We start from the raw sequence: 16,480 nt of genomic DNA, 5'->3' as shown, positions 1-16,480 counted from the left end.
TAAGTAAATATTTAAATTAATGGCAGTTTTATTACACCAATATTATTGTATTATCATTATTATGATTATTGTATTATTTCTTATGCAAATATAACATTTAATTATCCAAGCAGTTTGATTTTATTTTTACAATTTATAAAATTTTTATCACTTATATAATATTTTTAAAACCCTAATACATCTAAATTTGAATCTAATTTTCTACAAGTCATACTTATAAATGCGAAATCTAACAAAAAAGTTAAATACAATTTTTGCAAGTCAAATTTAACAAATGCGAGCTATTTGCAAAATTTTAAATATTTGCAACATTTTTTAAAACAAAAATTAGAAGCTTTCTGCAAATAATTCCCTACCTCTCAAAAAATACCAAAATAAAAAAGATAAGAGCTCGCATTTGCTTCCTAGAAATAATTCCCTAGCTCTTAAAAAAGGAAAAAAAAAAATTGAGAAGAGCTCGCATTCGTGGAATGCGAGCTCAATAACCAGAGCTCGCATTCCACGAATGCGAGCTCTTGTAAGCTCGCATTTGTGAAATTCACAAATGCGAAGACCCCCCTGACGGAAATTAAACCCAAAATCACCCCTTTTGTAGAATTTTTTTAAAATTCATCACAAAGTTGGAAATTTCTCAATAGAAATACAACTTGTCTGGATTCCTTTCACTCTCTGATATCATTACGGTTGCTTTGCGATTACAGCGGCAAAACCTGTTTTTAATGGAGAAAGATGTAGGTGAATTCCATGATTCTCCCCTATGGCTTGAAGAGGCCATGGTTGCAGCTAAAACTTTTTACTCAGAGCTCTAATTGTAGCACAGCAAATGCACTTGTTATCACTCCAAATTAGTAGCAAAGAATGTTAATAGCTTGAAACCTCAGAGGTAGTTAAGTTGCTTTGCTTTATATGCTATTGCTACTGAAACAGCAAACCTTCTGGCCGTTGCAATTTGCAGCTAGCCGTTGCAAAATCTGCCAAATAACTGTTGCATGGCACATCTGGTGCATGCAATTTTTTGTATTGCACTTACCCCCCCTCAACTTTACTAATTAGTCCAAATCATTTATTCTTCTTTGAATCTTCTACTAATAGAACTTCTGCAAAGGGTAGCTATGGAATAAAAATACCTTCTCACACATGAAAATAATATTTTAATCTGATTTGGACTGGATTGTTACCACAAAATCAAAAGCAAGGGAGGTAAGTGAAATTTTGAGAACCTCAGGGGATGTCAGTGAAAGTGTCAGAAACCTCAGGGGAGGTTTCTGAAATTATCCCTTGTATTAAATTAGACAAAATTGATGTGATCTGATCTCAAGCGTGATTCACTCGATCCGATTTGAACAATTTATTATTAAATTAAAAAAATTGATTTGATCTGATTTGAACCATGAAAAACACGCTGCTACTAGATGCTGATATGATATGATTTGAATTGTGAAAAATATTTAACACTTTTTAAAAGAGTCGGTTTCGATTATAGATGTAGTGTTTGATTAATTAATTGACTTTTCTAGTTCAATTCTTGTGGTTTGGGCTTCACTATCAGAAGGTGGATTAAAACGAGAGATGAACAAATGAAGAAAGTGGCTTTGGGCTAGCAAAAATTTTTTTTTTTTACATCATAAACACTTAGCTATGGTTTTATAAACACCATAAGTCAGAAATCAGGACCCGAAAGCCAAGTAGTCGGTCCAAAGAGATTGCACAAAGCCTAGCTAATTATATGAGGAAATGTGTATAATGTCTGTCCAACACAATACCTAGCTAATTAAGTTAACATTTCGCATTGAGTAAAGAGAAATCCATGCATTGCATTTTCTTCATTATTCTGCGTCCCTTTTACGCTTTAAAGATCATTCAAGGATAAGTTGTGCTGGTATTCAACTCAAAAAGGGGCAAATTTCAGCCGTTAAATTTCGGTACAAAGAGAACAAAAAAAAAAAAAAAGGAAAATTCCTGGATAGGGGTAGTGCTACAAAGTTCAAATGGTATCAGATGCTATACCAAAAAAAAAAAAAAATGTGGTCACTCACCCCTTCCTTTGTCCCCTTCCCTGTATTAGTTCATATTCCGATTCTGCAGCATTTTTTGCTCTATCAGCATCCTTTCACAGCCTATATTTATAGGTCTTTTGTATTCTTCAGGTACACATGATCGATCATTGGCATCATCAATTAACCCCTCGCATTTTCCTGGTTCAGCCAACATGGTATGAGTTCCTCTCAAGTATTCCTGGTCTTTTTCGTACTGAATTGTTTCCTCCCTAATTAGTTCAATTTTATCGTTCTTGTCTGTTACTTCTAAAATTGGCATTTATTTGATCATGAAAGGAAGGTGAGAGCAATCAGAGTGGCGAGAAGAAGAAGAGAATAGCAGTTGGACCATGGGGAGGAAATGGTGGAAGCCCATGGGATGATGGCAGTTACAATGGTGTCAGAGAAATTACACTAGTTCATGCCCGCTGCATAGACTCCATGCGTGTGGTCTATGATAAGAACGGGAAGCCCTTTGTTGGAGAAAAGCATGGAGGCGTTGGAGGTAGCAAAACCTCCGAGGTAAGAAGCTTTTTCTTTTTTTTTTTTCAAGCAAAAATTTTTATCACATGGGTTTGATTTATGAAGATCAGAGTCTAACGTCAAAGTCATGTTTCATTCGGATTGGTAAAAATGACTGATAGGAGGCTTGATTGTTTCTTTTGTTCTTGATTCACGGTGGTAGATCAAGCTACAGTTTCCAGACGAGTTCCTGACTAGTGTAAGCGGTTTTATCGCTCCCGTGGTTCATGGTGGCAGTCCTGTGATCCGGGCACTCACGTTTAAGAGCAGTAAAAGAACCTTCGGGCCATATGGGGTTGAAGAAGGAGCGCCATTTTCCCTTCCGATTGAAGGAGGTCAAATTGTTGGCTTCAAAGGAAGGAGCGGCTGGTACTTGGACTCGCTGGGCTGTCATTTATCTCGGGTTCAAACGACAAGAGTGCTTCAGAAGGTGCAGCAGAGGTTCAAGAGACTTACAAGCTCTGTATCTTTGGCCCCTAAAGAGAGCGAGGATGCTGGCTTTAAAGCCACAAAAGCCACCGCTCAAGGAGGATCTTACTATTAATCCATAGAAGACCTGCAACCTTCCTTCCTTGCTTTTAGGTATCTGTATTTAACTGCAAAGGATTGGATGGAAGGAAATAGACTTGCTATCATTTGTGTTGTGTCCCTCCATGTATAGGCAGATAAAGAGATGTTTTAGGTAAAATCTTAATTTACCCATAGCATATATCTAATCAAATCCAAGGCCTTTTACTTGCTATAAAAAGGATTAGCGTCCAATTTTAACGGGAAGAAGAACCAATTGCAACTTCCTCTTGCGGAGACAAATAGTGGAAATGCTTACAAACTGAAAAGCTGCCAAGGGACATGATTAACTTAAATCACTGCCTTAAACTTAGACCATACCAGTATTCAGGGCAAAGTCTGCTCGAATTTCTGAAATTTGTGGTGTTTTTGTGTGGGGGATTTTTGTTGTTGTGTGGGGGGGGGGGGACTTGTTCCTGTAGCTTCAATACTATGCATTTCCTCTGGTCGAGGCCCAAAACTGGTTAGTCTGTTGCTCACATTGGTATTGCGACTATTACAACATCACATAACGGGCTTAAATTTGATATATAAACTTGCTATGGGAATAAGAGTTGAAAAAAAAAAAAACCTTAATTCTACCCTCCGTCCTTCTAATTGGCTCTCCTTGAAGAATGAGAGGATGCATCTGATTTCTCTGCCAGATAATGCTCCAACATATCTTCTTCATCATCTGCCATCCACAAAGGGGGCAGTTAAGTCCCAATTGAAAAAGGAGAAAAGAGGAGGGGGGAAAAAATACCAAGTGCTGTTAAAGCAAGGCTCACCTTCAAAATCGTCATCATCAAGGTCAATATCTTCCTCATCCTCATCAGATTCTTCATCAATTGAAGCTGCACCTTTCTGCAGGGAGGATAAAGAACACATAATTGACATTTTCAAGTAAATCTTCAAACTATTACATTTGCCAGAGTTGCAGCATATAGGACAACTGACTAACTGTGCCAAATAAATTTTGAAACGGATCCACGCACCACTTCTTAACACCCAACTCACAGCATATCACAGTGGGAATCTATATCATTATTGTGAGAAAACAAGTTCCACTGCTTATTTAATTGATGGCTCTTGGTTCATCATTATGAGAAGTTCTTGGGCTCTGCCTATGTCAGAACCTATAAGGATCTCTCTCAGGGCTAAGCTCTACAATTCCATGGTTACCGCTTCCAGCATAGACTTGAAACACAGAAAGAATGGAAGAAAATCAATTGTTGCATGTATAAGCAGTGACAGTTACTTAGCACTATTGGAACTCAACCTGGACAGAATCTTCTACTGCAATTGCAATTCCTCTTTCAACTCAACATTATGAATCTTTGATCAACTATGTCTCAAGAGATATTCAATTATTGCAACCAACAGTGAAAACTTTCATGCTATTGCAATTGCCATTTCCTCTTTCAATTCAATGATATGCATCTAAATAAAAGGTCTTAATAGATACTGGCAAATATGATGGAAAATGGTAAATTGCACGAGTCTACCCAAACTGGAGAAAGAATTTCCCTTGACTTGGTAAAGAACTATAATAAAGGCAAATAAGATTAGGTGGGCCTAAGTTCAGACTAGGACAATTGATTAAGCAGATAAAATAGATTGAAGAATAGGACTACCGCAGAAGCTCTTCCACTTTCAAACCATTGTCTACCCGCAAGCTTCTTTTCCTTGGGTGCTGTAAGCGCTGAATCAGGCATAAGCCTAAAGTTTGATGCAAACCATCCATTAGGATGAAGAAAACAAAGGTAACAAGATGACCTTCGTTTAGCCAAGTCCTTTATTTGAAAAGCTATTGAAACATGCACTTGAACTCACTTGGCTCTTTCTAGCGCTAATTCTGCTTCAAATCTTTCCCTCCAAGCCAAAAATGTCTCAATCGTGACTGGCTCTCCATGAGGCACGATTATCTGAATGGTGGTAAAGACCCATTAAAAAATTAGGTGAAAAGATATTGTCAATTATAATAAATATTGTTGATTCAGTACCAAGAGAAATACAAACTAAAAGGTGCTAATTCCCAATTGAATACTCAAGGTAAGGCTCTTGCTCCATGCTTATGAATTCTTGGAAAATAAAGATCTATTTACTTGCCAGTTAATTAGGGAAGGAACCATATTAACAGCCTTAATCTATGGAGATTTGAGAAACACAAGAATGAACCTGCACCTATAAAAGAAGCTGAATACACTGTATTACAAATAAAAAAGAAAAAACAATAATACCTCGTCTTTTGCCACCTCATCTTCGTCGGCATTCTCAGCATCGCCATCTTGAGCAAATCTTTCAGATAGCCACTCCTTGGCTGAAGTAACCAATGTGTAGATCATGGCCATTCCAAGATTCTCAGAAGCCTGAACCATAGGCATCCATAAAATAAGTTTAGGAGTACGACAACTTTATTGTACAAAACAAGAAAGAGAACTTTAGCATACCCACTTAGGAAAGAACACAGCTTTGTCCATTAAGGGCTACATATCAGGTTTGTACGCATGTGTGAGAGAGAGAGAGAGAGAGAGAGAGCTCCTGAAGTTAATTACACCATTAACACTAGCATTTCCATGCCTTCTCACAGTTGCAGTGGAAACAGCATCACCTTAACTCATCTAAATAATATTAGAATCCACCTATCTACACTTTCTAAGGCTTTAAATAACATATATTTTATGACAGTACTGTATATCACCAACCACAACTTGTCTTGTCAAATGATGAACTTAAATTTTTGGACAGGCAGCCAACATTAACGGCAGAGTTTGTGCAGCTATTCTACGTGAGATATGCTTGAGGTACTTCACCCTTCTGGAATTCTAAGGCTTTTTAACTCCTTTACAGGTTTTGTTTCTTATAAAACATCTTTAAATTACACAAGCCGCTCCTTTTTTAGACAGAAAACTGAACTCTTGTATTCTGTTCATCTGTTGCTTATAAAGACAAAACAAATAAATTGACATAATGAAACAGAAAGAAAAGTTGATAATGCTTATATCCAAAGACAATAAAACATGTTTGGTCACTAAAATTTACCTCTTGTTCAAGTTTTTCCTTTAGAGCTGTGAGATCTCCTGCTTGAATTCCTCTTAAACTGAAAAAGAAAAATCAAGGTTTTAAGGATGCCTGATTTTGCTACATTCTGAAACACAATTATCCTGCAGTTCCTTATTTCCAAATGCAGTTAAATGATTAATATTCCTCATTATTTATGACAAAATCTGCCATAACAGCCTGTTGCAAGCAGCAAACATCCATAAGCAGCTAAACTACAGATTTCTGGCAACTGTTAATATGCAGTATATACTAGAGCATATAAATGATGAGAACCAAATCAAGTCCTTCAACATAACTTCATGGTTGTGAATAACAAAATATGTTCTCAATGCTTGGTTACCAATGTCCCAGATACATTTGAATGGTTATTTGTAAACATTCAACTGACACAGGACATGCATTATAGTAGTTGACTGAAGTCTAAAATGCTGTTCGGGTGGCCATTTCTATGGAAAATATCGAACTAAGTGAAGTCAAAAGTTCAGGCACTTGATTCAGAAGTTTAAATAAGAAATCACAAGCCATTAGCCAATGGGAAAATAGAAGAGTAAGAGAAGTATATTACAAGACTTCTGTCATGTGATGAAGGAAAAAATGATTTAGCCATACTTTTTCACACTCAAAAGCGGAGGTTCATCAGGATATTTTTCTGTGTGTGAGAAAATTAAAGCCAGCCGAACTGCAATAACAACATGGCAACAGTTGCTGTTATCAGGAAAATGTATACATGAATGCACAATAACCAGCACATAGCTCTAACAGAAAAAATTTTAAAAAAAAAAAAGAAATTTGTTAAGTTCATAAACCTGAAGGACTTGAGTCGTCTGCCTCCTCATCCTGGACCAGAAGAAAACAAGGCCATGAGTAACATTTTCTGTAACCCACAAGATACAGAACTCCTCCTATTTTGCCAAGACCATACGCAAGATATATGACAGATTATCAACTAGGGTTAATTTTTTTTTAACCTCTACGTACAAATGACAGATTCTAATACACAAAAAGCAAAATCTTTCTATACTGATACGAAAATAACATTAAGGATCACATATACCTGAGGAGATAGAGTGATTTGAAAGCACCGACTTGAAGTGTTTAACCCACTTTCACTTGAGTGAATTTCTGGTACAATGAATGACTAGAATCAACTACATGATAGGGTTTAGGATGTGAAAACAATGTAGAAGAAAAAGATTATGGGGGATTCAGAACGCATAGTTCGCACGGACCTCTAAAGTCATCCATAAGTATGGCTTCCAGCGCTTCAATTTCCATATCCTGCTCCTGCACATAATCTGTACGAAATGTTTAGTAAGATGATTCCCAATGATGAAGAAATATCTTCTACCCCAAAACAAATAGAAACTTGAAAACTGAGATGTAACAAGATCACAACATATTGAAATAGAAATGCTTTTGAGTCACGTTTATACATATTATTGCAAATCTTCATGTAAGCAACTGAACAAATATTTGCAATATAAAGATTAACACCAGTTTGCAAGAATGCAGGTTCGTATTTTTGTTAGAAGACAGTGATTTACTCAAGTGTAAATATCCAATATTGACTGCAGGGACTGTCAGATTGCCAGTGTTCCTATAGCATATGAACATAATGGAATGAGTGTGTATAAATGAGCATTTATATTTGTGTATGGTGGTAGTAGTGAGTATATAGACATCTATCTTATTTGTGTAACAGAAATTGGCTAAAACCATCCGTATAGGTACCTGAATATGCATAACGAATTCATTCAGCCTTCTTTTACAATTGTGATCATAGTCTCAACCAACTTCCATAGTTGTTCTCAAACTGTCTACCAAATAACTGAAGACATAAAGCCTAGATTTTTTAAATAACTCAGATTAGACTACTCGAGCCCTAAGATCTAACCTTTTATAGATGTTCAAAAGATTCAAAAAAAAATGCAGGCAAAGCAAGCCCATGTGTCGACGAGGGAGAAGTTTATCGATTTTGTGCACAGTAGGTTATCTCGTTGTTTAACGAATTCATTCAGCCTTCTGTTACAATTGTGATGATAGTCTCAACCAACTTCCATAGTTGTTCTCAAACTGTCTACCAAATAACTGAAGACATAACACCTAGCTTTTTCAAATAACTCAGATTAGACTGCTAAAGAGCCCTAAGATCAAACCTTTTATAGATGTTCTAAAGATCCAAAATAATGCAGGCAAAGCAAGCCCACGTGTCCAGGAGGGAGAGGTTTATTGATTTTGTGCACAGTAGGTTATCCCATTATTTAACGGTCAGTACATTCGACAATAAGATGGAAAATTGTCGATAAGCGAAGACAGTGATCTTATTTCATTTACATCAAACAATGTCACGTTAACTGCCTTGTGTCTGGATCAACAGATTCTTTCAGAATCCCCAATAATTAGTTATTCCATCAAGAGATCATCAGTGCTGGACTTTCCTAAGTCGTAAGCACCTTGGATTTTCACATTTCCTCCTGCAGATATTTGTTGAACTTAAGCATGTTCCCACTCAAAGAAAAGAAAATAAAAGAAAGCCACTTTACTCCCCGGTCTGCTTCACTATTATCATCGCTTGTCCATTCTACCATTGTATAATTTAATAGAATTTTGAAAAATATTAACGGAGAAAATTTTCTACAAAAATAGTAAAATATACATATGAAAAAGGATTGACAATATCCAGCAGAAGCTACATATCACTGAATCATGGCATAATCAAACAGAATCAAAATGACCACAAATTCATTTTGCACTTCAGTATCTGCAAATTCATAGACATCCAAAACAACCTCAGCAAGAATTCCTTCCCACCCACAAAAGAAAAGCCAAATTTAATAGCCAAATAAAAACCAATCGCAAAGCAAAAAATTTTGTTACAGCAACTATGAAATAGCTTAATTTCAAGATCAATGTGAAATAACGATTAGATTTTTATCAAGGAAATTACCAGTCATGGCTGCTCTCCTTTGGTAGCCTTTCTGATAATGCGATGGAAAAAGTTGCAGAACCCCACCAGCTATCGAGCTACTAATGCCGAAGAGTGAAGACCTAAAGAGCTAAATGAAGCGCCCCGCTGTACAACTTGTGGTTTCACGTGCATACGCTCACAGGATTCTTAACATACGAATATATCCAATAAATCAATCACAACCGTTGATCACATCAACAGCAGACGTGTAAATCATCCACTGATCATGCTTTTACCACGATAAAAAAGCAGGGGGTTAGTCTAGTGACTATAGATATCAAAAAGGGGCCCGCAATTTCGCAGGTGGGACAGGTGTAGAAACCTTAGCGTACTACCTGTCGTTCCTAATTTTTCCTCCTTTTTTTCCTTCCCCTTCTTCTTCTGTTTCTTTCTCTCCTCCCTTCTCACCGCACTTGAAAATTAAATAAATTATTCATAATAATCCACAAAATCCTACACACACTCTTCTCTCTTTCTTTTGGTTCTCTCTCTCTCTCTCTCCGGGGCTCTTCTCTTCTCTTCTCTCTCTGGCTGTCTTGGCAAAAAGATACCAAAAGGTACGTCCGATCCATTTTCGAAACAGAACCCACTCTCCCCTCTACTTCATTCTTCATCATCAGCTATTTACACACGCTCCACTTTCTTTTTCCTTTTCTCCTTTTCTCTGCCTCTGTTTTGTACTGTTTCTGAAACTGAAAGCCAATAGCTTTGGTGTCAAAATCTTTTCTTGTGCAAAGGAAGTACGTTTGGAAGATTTAAAGAATATAAAAAACGAAAAGCCAATGGAAATTTCGTTTCTTTTTCTGAAATGAGGAAGTTTTCTGAAAAGGAAGGAAAAAGGGTATAGGAAAAATTTGTTTCTTATGGTAATTTTCATTGGGTTTTGTCATTTTCCAGATCTATCTTTCGCCCCATAAACCCTTAAATGTTGGTTCCTCCAGCATTCTTTCCATTTTTGTGGTTTCTGATCTGATTTTTTTTTGGCTGGAACTATTGCGAGTTTTGAATTGCATGTGGGATTTTGGATTTTCTGACTGTTTAAATGGTTCCCAATTTTTTTTAAAGGTGAAAAAGAGGTGCATTTTCATGGTGGTGGAAGGTTTCTGATGTTCTTGGAGGTTTAAGTGGGCCTAAAATATGGTAGGTTGAGATTGGTTTTGGGTTTTTCCTCTTTGCTATATTGGTTTTTTTTTTGTCCCTTTTCCTGCTGTTTTCTGCGTTGTGAGAAATGGGGAGTGATGATGAGGCTAGCAACAAGGGCATTGATGCGTCGGTGGGAGGGTTGGTTTGGGTTCGCAGGCGAAACGGGTCGTGGTGGCCGGGTCGGATACTTGGTCCCGAAGAGCTGCCTGAGAGCTGTTTGGTTTCTCCAAAATCAGGGACTCCTGTTAAGCTGCTTGGGAGAGAGGATGCCAGTGTGTAAGTACTTGCCTTTCTTTTTCTCTGGGGTCTGGTTTTATATTTTAATTCTGATCTTAATTCTTTGATATTATTGTTTTTCAAAATGTTTTATAGGTTTTACCCTTTTTCTTGTTGCTCTATGTTTTATGTTTTTCTTTGAATCCTTGTTTTCAATTTTCCTTTACTTTGTAAGTTATGTCAGATGTATTGTTTCTTGTTTCACATGGCATTTCACACCTGCTAACATTGAGGAGTCTGCCCATACACATGGTAGATGTGTTGTCCGTTTTGGAATGTGATTGTTAGAGCGATAAGGTTGTGTGAATAACTACATTCTTGTGCTTTTGAATGTTCTGTTAAGTTTCAATGATATTTAAAGTTGCTTTAATTCTCGAGGAAAAAATCATTACGTGTTGCTATTTGTGATAGGTTTTTTTTTTCGGAGCCCATTGCTGATGTTTCTTTGTCTTTTCTTTTCTTCTTATTGTTTTTAATATTAGTCCACTCGTCCTCGTGTAAGTTGAAATTAAACATTATTTTTGTGGTTTTGGACTTGGAAGCCATAGTTGATATGCTTGGAATTTGGTTAAAAGCGTTCGGATTTTTGTAGGGACTGGTATAACTTGGAAAAATCAAAACGTGTGAAAGCTTTTCGCTGTGGGGAGTATGATGATTGTATTGAGAAAGCAAAGGCAGCAGCTAATTCTTCTAAGAAGGTTGTGAAGTATGCTCGAAGAGAAGATGCCATTCTTCACGCTCTTGAACTTGAAAATGCTCGCCTAGGGAAAGATCACCCAGATTTCTGCTCAACAATGGATAAAAAAGACGAGGATCCTCAGGATTTTGGGAAGTCACCTAATTCTTTACATAGTCAAGAAGATACTGAAGATTCGGAGGATCAAATCAGTAGTTCCGAGGATGAATCTGATTCTGAACTGGAGTTATCTCATTCTGGTGTTTCATTTGAGGAGCCTGATCATCCAAATGCTGGAAAAGAGGAATCTGCAGAGGGGAGACAGTGGAGAACGCCAAATGATTCAGAAGATGATGGAACTGAAGGCATTAAGCGTATGAGAGGACTTGAGGATTTGGGCATGAGTGTGGTGTCATCATTGAAAAGGAAGAGATCTCAGGTAGCACATGTTCATGAGTTCCTTAAAAGAAAAAATCGTCGCCGGCCATTGACCAAGGTTTTGGAAAGTACTGTGATGGTTTCGGTACCTGTCTTGTGTGAACAACTTGGTAGTCCAACTAGATCATATCTCCCTGGAGTATCTGACAGCAAAGTTTCTGGAATAGAATCTAATGAGTCAAAGAGAAGTTTTTCAATTGCTAACAACAACTCTGATAGTACTGGAGTTTCATGTGAGAATGGAGCATCATTTAATGCATCTGAACATGCTTATGATGCTTCCCTCATGAAATGTAAACAGAAGGAAAATGAAATTTCCAGCATCTTAGGTTACCATGAAAATGGTTCTTCTGACAGTTTATTTGATGTGCCTCTCATGGCAGAAGAAAAGCACTCCGCAGGTATGTTTTATCACAAAATTATTTATACACAGTTGACATTAAATGCTTTAAGCATATCTGCCTTAGACCTCCTTTTCCAGGCTGAAGGATGAGTGGTGTGAAGTATGTATATTTTATTTGAAGTGTTCTTGGTTGAGCAAGGTGGGTGGTAACTTTTTGTTAGTGCTAATAGTTTAGGTTGGTTTTATTTTGGATTATTCATAAACATGTGGAGAATCACAGTAGAAAATCTTGTGTATGATCATGCTCTGCTTCTTGATGAGTGCCCTGACTTATGCTGCTGAATACTCATCCTATAAAGAAAAGAAAAAAGATTACAATTCTAAAAGCATTTTTGCCTGTAGCTCCTTCCTCAAAACACATACCTATAAGCTGCTGATTAAATATGTTTGGCGACTGCCAACCTTGATTCTATCACTTATGAAGGTTTAAACATGATACTGGGGTTTCCTTTCTCTCAATTGCTGGTATGTTTTATGGGCTCACGGGAATCTCATTGTTGACACTTGCATTTCTTATTCCTACAAGTGTTGAACCTGAGATCACACGTGTTTGTTCCATTTGGATGAAATTGGGTCGAGTCCTTGTCTAATGCGTCTAAAATTAGTGTTGATTCACCGGGATCTTTTTACTATGACTCTGGTGTTTTCATGGCTTGGTCTTTTTCGCTTAGCTTTGATTGATATTCTGAAATTTTCCATCTCTGAAGTGATTTATGAGTGCATTGCAAATTTTCATTGTTAGTGAACTCCGGAAATGATATATTATGACATCTACTGAATTTTTTATTTGTCCTGTCAATGTCATCAGTGATATCTTGTGCATCTCAAAAGCCTCAAATTGGTGCTGGAGCACAGTCTAGCCAATGCAGTCAAGTTGAAACTATGTCTTTGGGAAATGACGAGCTTAATGAGTCTGGTTCTACAAGTTCAGGAACAGGTGACATGAATACCCTCAACCAGATGATAGAGAAAGGTGCTTCAGAGTGGCAGTTAAAGGGGAAGAGGAACTCTAGACACACAAGCAAAATTAGAAGGCAAGATTCAAGATACACGGATGCAGATGAGGAATCTGATGTATATTTGACAGCTATGGATCAGGATGTGCTCTCTCTGGGTTCTGGGCGAAAAGCTGATTGCAGTTCTATTGGTGGGTGCCTTGCCTTGAATAGCACCTACAGGCTAAAGTCCAGAACGGTTACTGATATTCAACTAGATGACTTTGGAGGTTGGAGCAGTTCTCACAATGAATGTCATGTTAGGGATCTAACAGCTGAGTTACCTCAGAGGTCTCTACCCTTCCGTCTATCCCGATTTGTCTTAAATCCAAAGTACAACCAATCTGATTTTTCTCTGAGACACCACATCACAGATTCTTCCTTGTACGATGTTAACGTGGAAGTGAAAGCCAGCTACCGACCTCATCATGTTCCATACATCTCTCTCATGAGCAAATTGAATGGCCGGCCAATTATAGGCCACCCTCTTACTGTAGATGTCTTGGAGGATGGCTCCTGTGATCAACTAGTGAGCAGCTCTGAATGCCATAGCAGCAGCTATGAGTTGGACGATGATCCAGCTGAAGACACTTATCCCTTGCGTAGTTTTGATATGGTTTATGAAAGAAGGCCTAATTCAGGTGGAAGGACAAACAAGCATCAAGCATTGCAACCGCGTGTTTCACCCGCAAAATCACCGAAGGCAAAGAAAAATGGGCTTTTGTTGAAAAAGATCCGCAAATTGTCTTCACTCACCGGACATAAGCACTGTGATGTTGACAAAAAACCGGTGATGGAGAAGCTCAAGGGCCCTGCCGTGGCTTGTGTTCCATTGAAAGTAGTGTTCAGCAGGATTAATGCTGCTTTGAACAGCTCAATGCGATCTACGCATCGTCTTCTTCCACCAAGCAATGGGTGAAGAAATTTGTTAGATCATAATGTTGCAGTAGCTGGAAAGGTTACGTTCTGGTTTTATAGGAATTTTGAGGTAGGTAGGGGTCTTACTCTCTCAGTATATTCTCAACTTCCGGCACTGTACATCCTCCCTGAAACTAGAAAATCCTGCTTGTATAATAATGCCAAAAATTTGCAGTGTGGTAGGCCTTGTAGGGTTGGAGTTAAGGTATTCTGGTATTGGGCTGCTTTTTTGCGGTGTACATAAGAGTGTAACATTAGTTGGGGTATAAAGATTGTGATCTGATATATGGTCTTTTAATGATCTTATGTCAGATCTAATTCATAAGTTTAGACTGATTTACAGGGATAATGACCGCAGTGTCAGAGAAGATCACTGGCATTGACGAAAATAGCAATTCATTTGCAGCTCATGTTTTCTTGTTCTTTGTCCCCGGCCTCCAAACTTCTTGTTTATTATACTCCTTGATGATTGCAATTAGTTGAACAGCTCGTGTGTGTTTATGGTGAAACTAGGAGGGGATCACCGCGCATTTGCGCGGTGTGAAATTAATAGGTAGTATGCCCAGCGTCAAGCCCATTGTAATAGTTTTTGTTAAAACAAAATAGATAATCCATAATTAGGAGTAATGACTAAAATAAGTTACAAAACTATATTGGCCGAATATGTTGAGTCAAGGCCAAGTATATTAATAAAGAATACAGTTTAAAAAAAACTTCTATAAATTATTACAAGTTGTATGCATAATTGGATACTAAGTGTTTACTAACTATGGTTCAAGCTTGCATTTCTCAATCTCTTTACAATGCCGAATATCGTTCAAGAGTTTATTTGTCTTCCTCTTCCCAGAGCTTATTCGAATAATCTCCTACTGCCATGTTTTTATCCTGCACAAGAGGTAATGCAATTTTATGTTTAAGCCATATGAATTTTATGTATCATTAAGGACATAATCTGGACAGAGTAATAAATGAACTACTCTGATGGAACTAAAAGGAATATAATATTACAGTATAAATTGAGTTAGCATTGGCCCAGCAGGAAGCAAATAAAAACTACTTTCTCCGCTATAAAATATGCAATTTGCTGGTAGCTATGCATGATATGCGCATGCAATGGTGATAACGTTCTTTATAGCCATGGCCTTGTATGTGTCAAAATCAACTGTAAATTAAGCTCTTGTATGTTGAAACCAAAACTTTACACATTAGACAAAATTAAGAATAACACCATGTAAAAATAGGAACGAAATATGTTATAAGTTTTGAAGCCCAAAATATTGAAATTTGAGAAATAAAAATGAAAGAACTAATATTTCCATGGGAAACAAATACAAAAAAGAAATTATTGATTAAATAAAAAGGCCAATCGATCTCACAATTATTGATCACTATACCAGGGAAAGATAAATGATAACAAATAGTAAAATAGTTCATATCCACACTGTTTGTGGTTGGAAAACCATACCTTGCTTCTTGATAAGAATTCATGAGAAATGTCTTGTAGTAGCCAACCAACTCAAGCAGTTCATCAAATTTTTCACTTTTCTTCCCAAAATTTCAAAAGCAAATTCAGTAAGTACTATATGATTGATAGCAATAAGTGATTATTCAAAAAACAACGCGTGAAGGAAATGCAAAGAGATTTAGAAATTTGAGGGATCAAAGCAAATGATCCTAAGAGGGTTCAGCACATGCAGTCCTCAACCAAAAGATGTTGAATTTAGGCAAAGACTTGCTATTCATCAAGAATGACAGTAATTCCTATACATTATTTGGAAACAAGCACAATCAAGTCATCCATGTGGTTTCCATCATTTAATAGAAAGGCAATGAGCGGACAGGATGACTTGGAATTCAAGAAAAAATGAAGTTAACAGGAATACCTAAAACAAGAAAAAATGTAAACCACTGACCAACTTGATATGAACTATTTAAACTATCAATGAAATAGCAAGTTGAAGTTCCCATGGATTACATCATCTTCATTAAGAAAAGGCATAAGATCATTACAAGCAATCTTGGACCAATCAGTAAAGTCAAGATCAACTGAAAGCTTCTAATGCAGAAATTATTAATACAATTCCATAAGGCTTCCACAAATATGCCTTTTTGAAATAGAAACAGGGCTGCAATGTAACAATTCTTAGATCTCGATTAAATTGGGAAATTTGTATTATAGGTCCAATTAAAAACAAAAGCAAAAATTTTTTTGGTCGAATAAATTGGGGAATTTGTATCAGTTAAGTTTCTTTAGAAAAAAGTAACAAGTAACCGAGGATAGCATAAGATGCATAAGGTGAATAAGTACCTATTTAACTCAAATTCTGAACTACATCAATTCAAAAGAAAACCATGACTTGCGTTCCGAATCCAAAGCTAGTTCGAGGGTCTTGTAAAGGGTTTGACTTGGCATCTGGACTGCTATATCCTTCAATTTTAGTTTGTAAAGAACCACATTGATCATCTTCCAGTAGCTCAAAGACAATAGTGCCAGGC

The 16,480-nt window shown here is 37.0% G+C and overlaps 3 protein-coding genes across 3 annotated transcripts; 2 read left to right on the top strand and 1 right to left on the bottom strand.

The window, feature by feature from the left end:
* The first annotated feature begins 2,076 nt into the window (after nt 1–2,076).
* Nucleotides 2,077–3,262, top strand: LOC113768129 (jacalin-related lectin 19). The gene is made up of 3 exons (XM_027312374.1): nt 2,077–2,212; nt 2,334–2,558; nt 2,722–3,262. The coding sequence occupies exons 1-3, from the start codon at nt 2,210–2,212 to the stop codon at nt 3,100–3,102; spliced, it is 609 nt and encodes a 202-aa protein (XP_027168175.1). The 5' UTR covers nt 2,077–2,209; the 3' UTR covers nt 3,103–3,262.
* Nucleotides 3,263–3,377: 115 nt separating this feature from the next.
* LOC113768128 (RWD domain-containing protein 1) lies at nt 3,378–9,248 on the bottom strand. Its single transcript, XM_027312373.1, has 11 exons — nt 9,115–9,248; nt 7,397–7,462; nt 7,222–7,289; nt 6,974–7,004; nt 6,777–6,846; nt 6,147–6,204; nt 5,345–5,473; nt 4,938–5,029; nt 4,739–4,823; nt 3,893–3,968; nt 3,378–3,798 (listed from the first exon to the last, which is right to left on the bottom strand). Exons 1-11 carry the CDS (start codon nt 9,119–9,121, stop codon nt 3,719–3,721), a joined length of 762 nt encoding a protein of 253 aa, XP_027168174.1. The 5' UTR covers nt 9,122–9,248; the 3' UTR covers nt 3,378–3,718.
* A 359-nt stretch (nt 9,249–9,607) lies between these two features.
* Nucleotides 9,608–14,379, top strand: LOC113768621 (uncharacterized protein At1g51745-like). Its single transcript, XM_027313056.1, has 4 exons — nt 9,608–9,692; nt 10,201–10,554; nt 11,147–12,069; nt 12,880–14,379. Exons 2-4 carry the CDS (start codon nt 10,364–10,366, stop codon nt 13,983–13,985), a joined length of 2,220 nt encoding a protein of 739 aa, XP_027168857.1. The 5' UTR covers nt 9,608–9,692; nt 10,201–10,363; the 3' UTR covers nt 13,986–14,379.
* The last annotated feature ends 2,101 nt before the right edge of the window (nt 14,380–16,480 follow it).

The sequence above is a fragment of the Coffea eugenioides genome, chromosome 4, assembly GCF_003713205.1.
Source record: "Coffea eugenioides isolate CCC68of chromosome 4, Ceug_1.0, whole genome shotgun sequence".
Lineage (NCBI taxonomy): Eukaryota > Viridiplantae > Streptophyta > Magnoliopsida > Gentianales > Rubiaceae > Coffea > Coffea eugenioides.
Note: the sequence above shows the minus strand (reverse complement) of the source record. Positions and strands in the feature narration are given on the sequence as shown.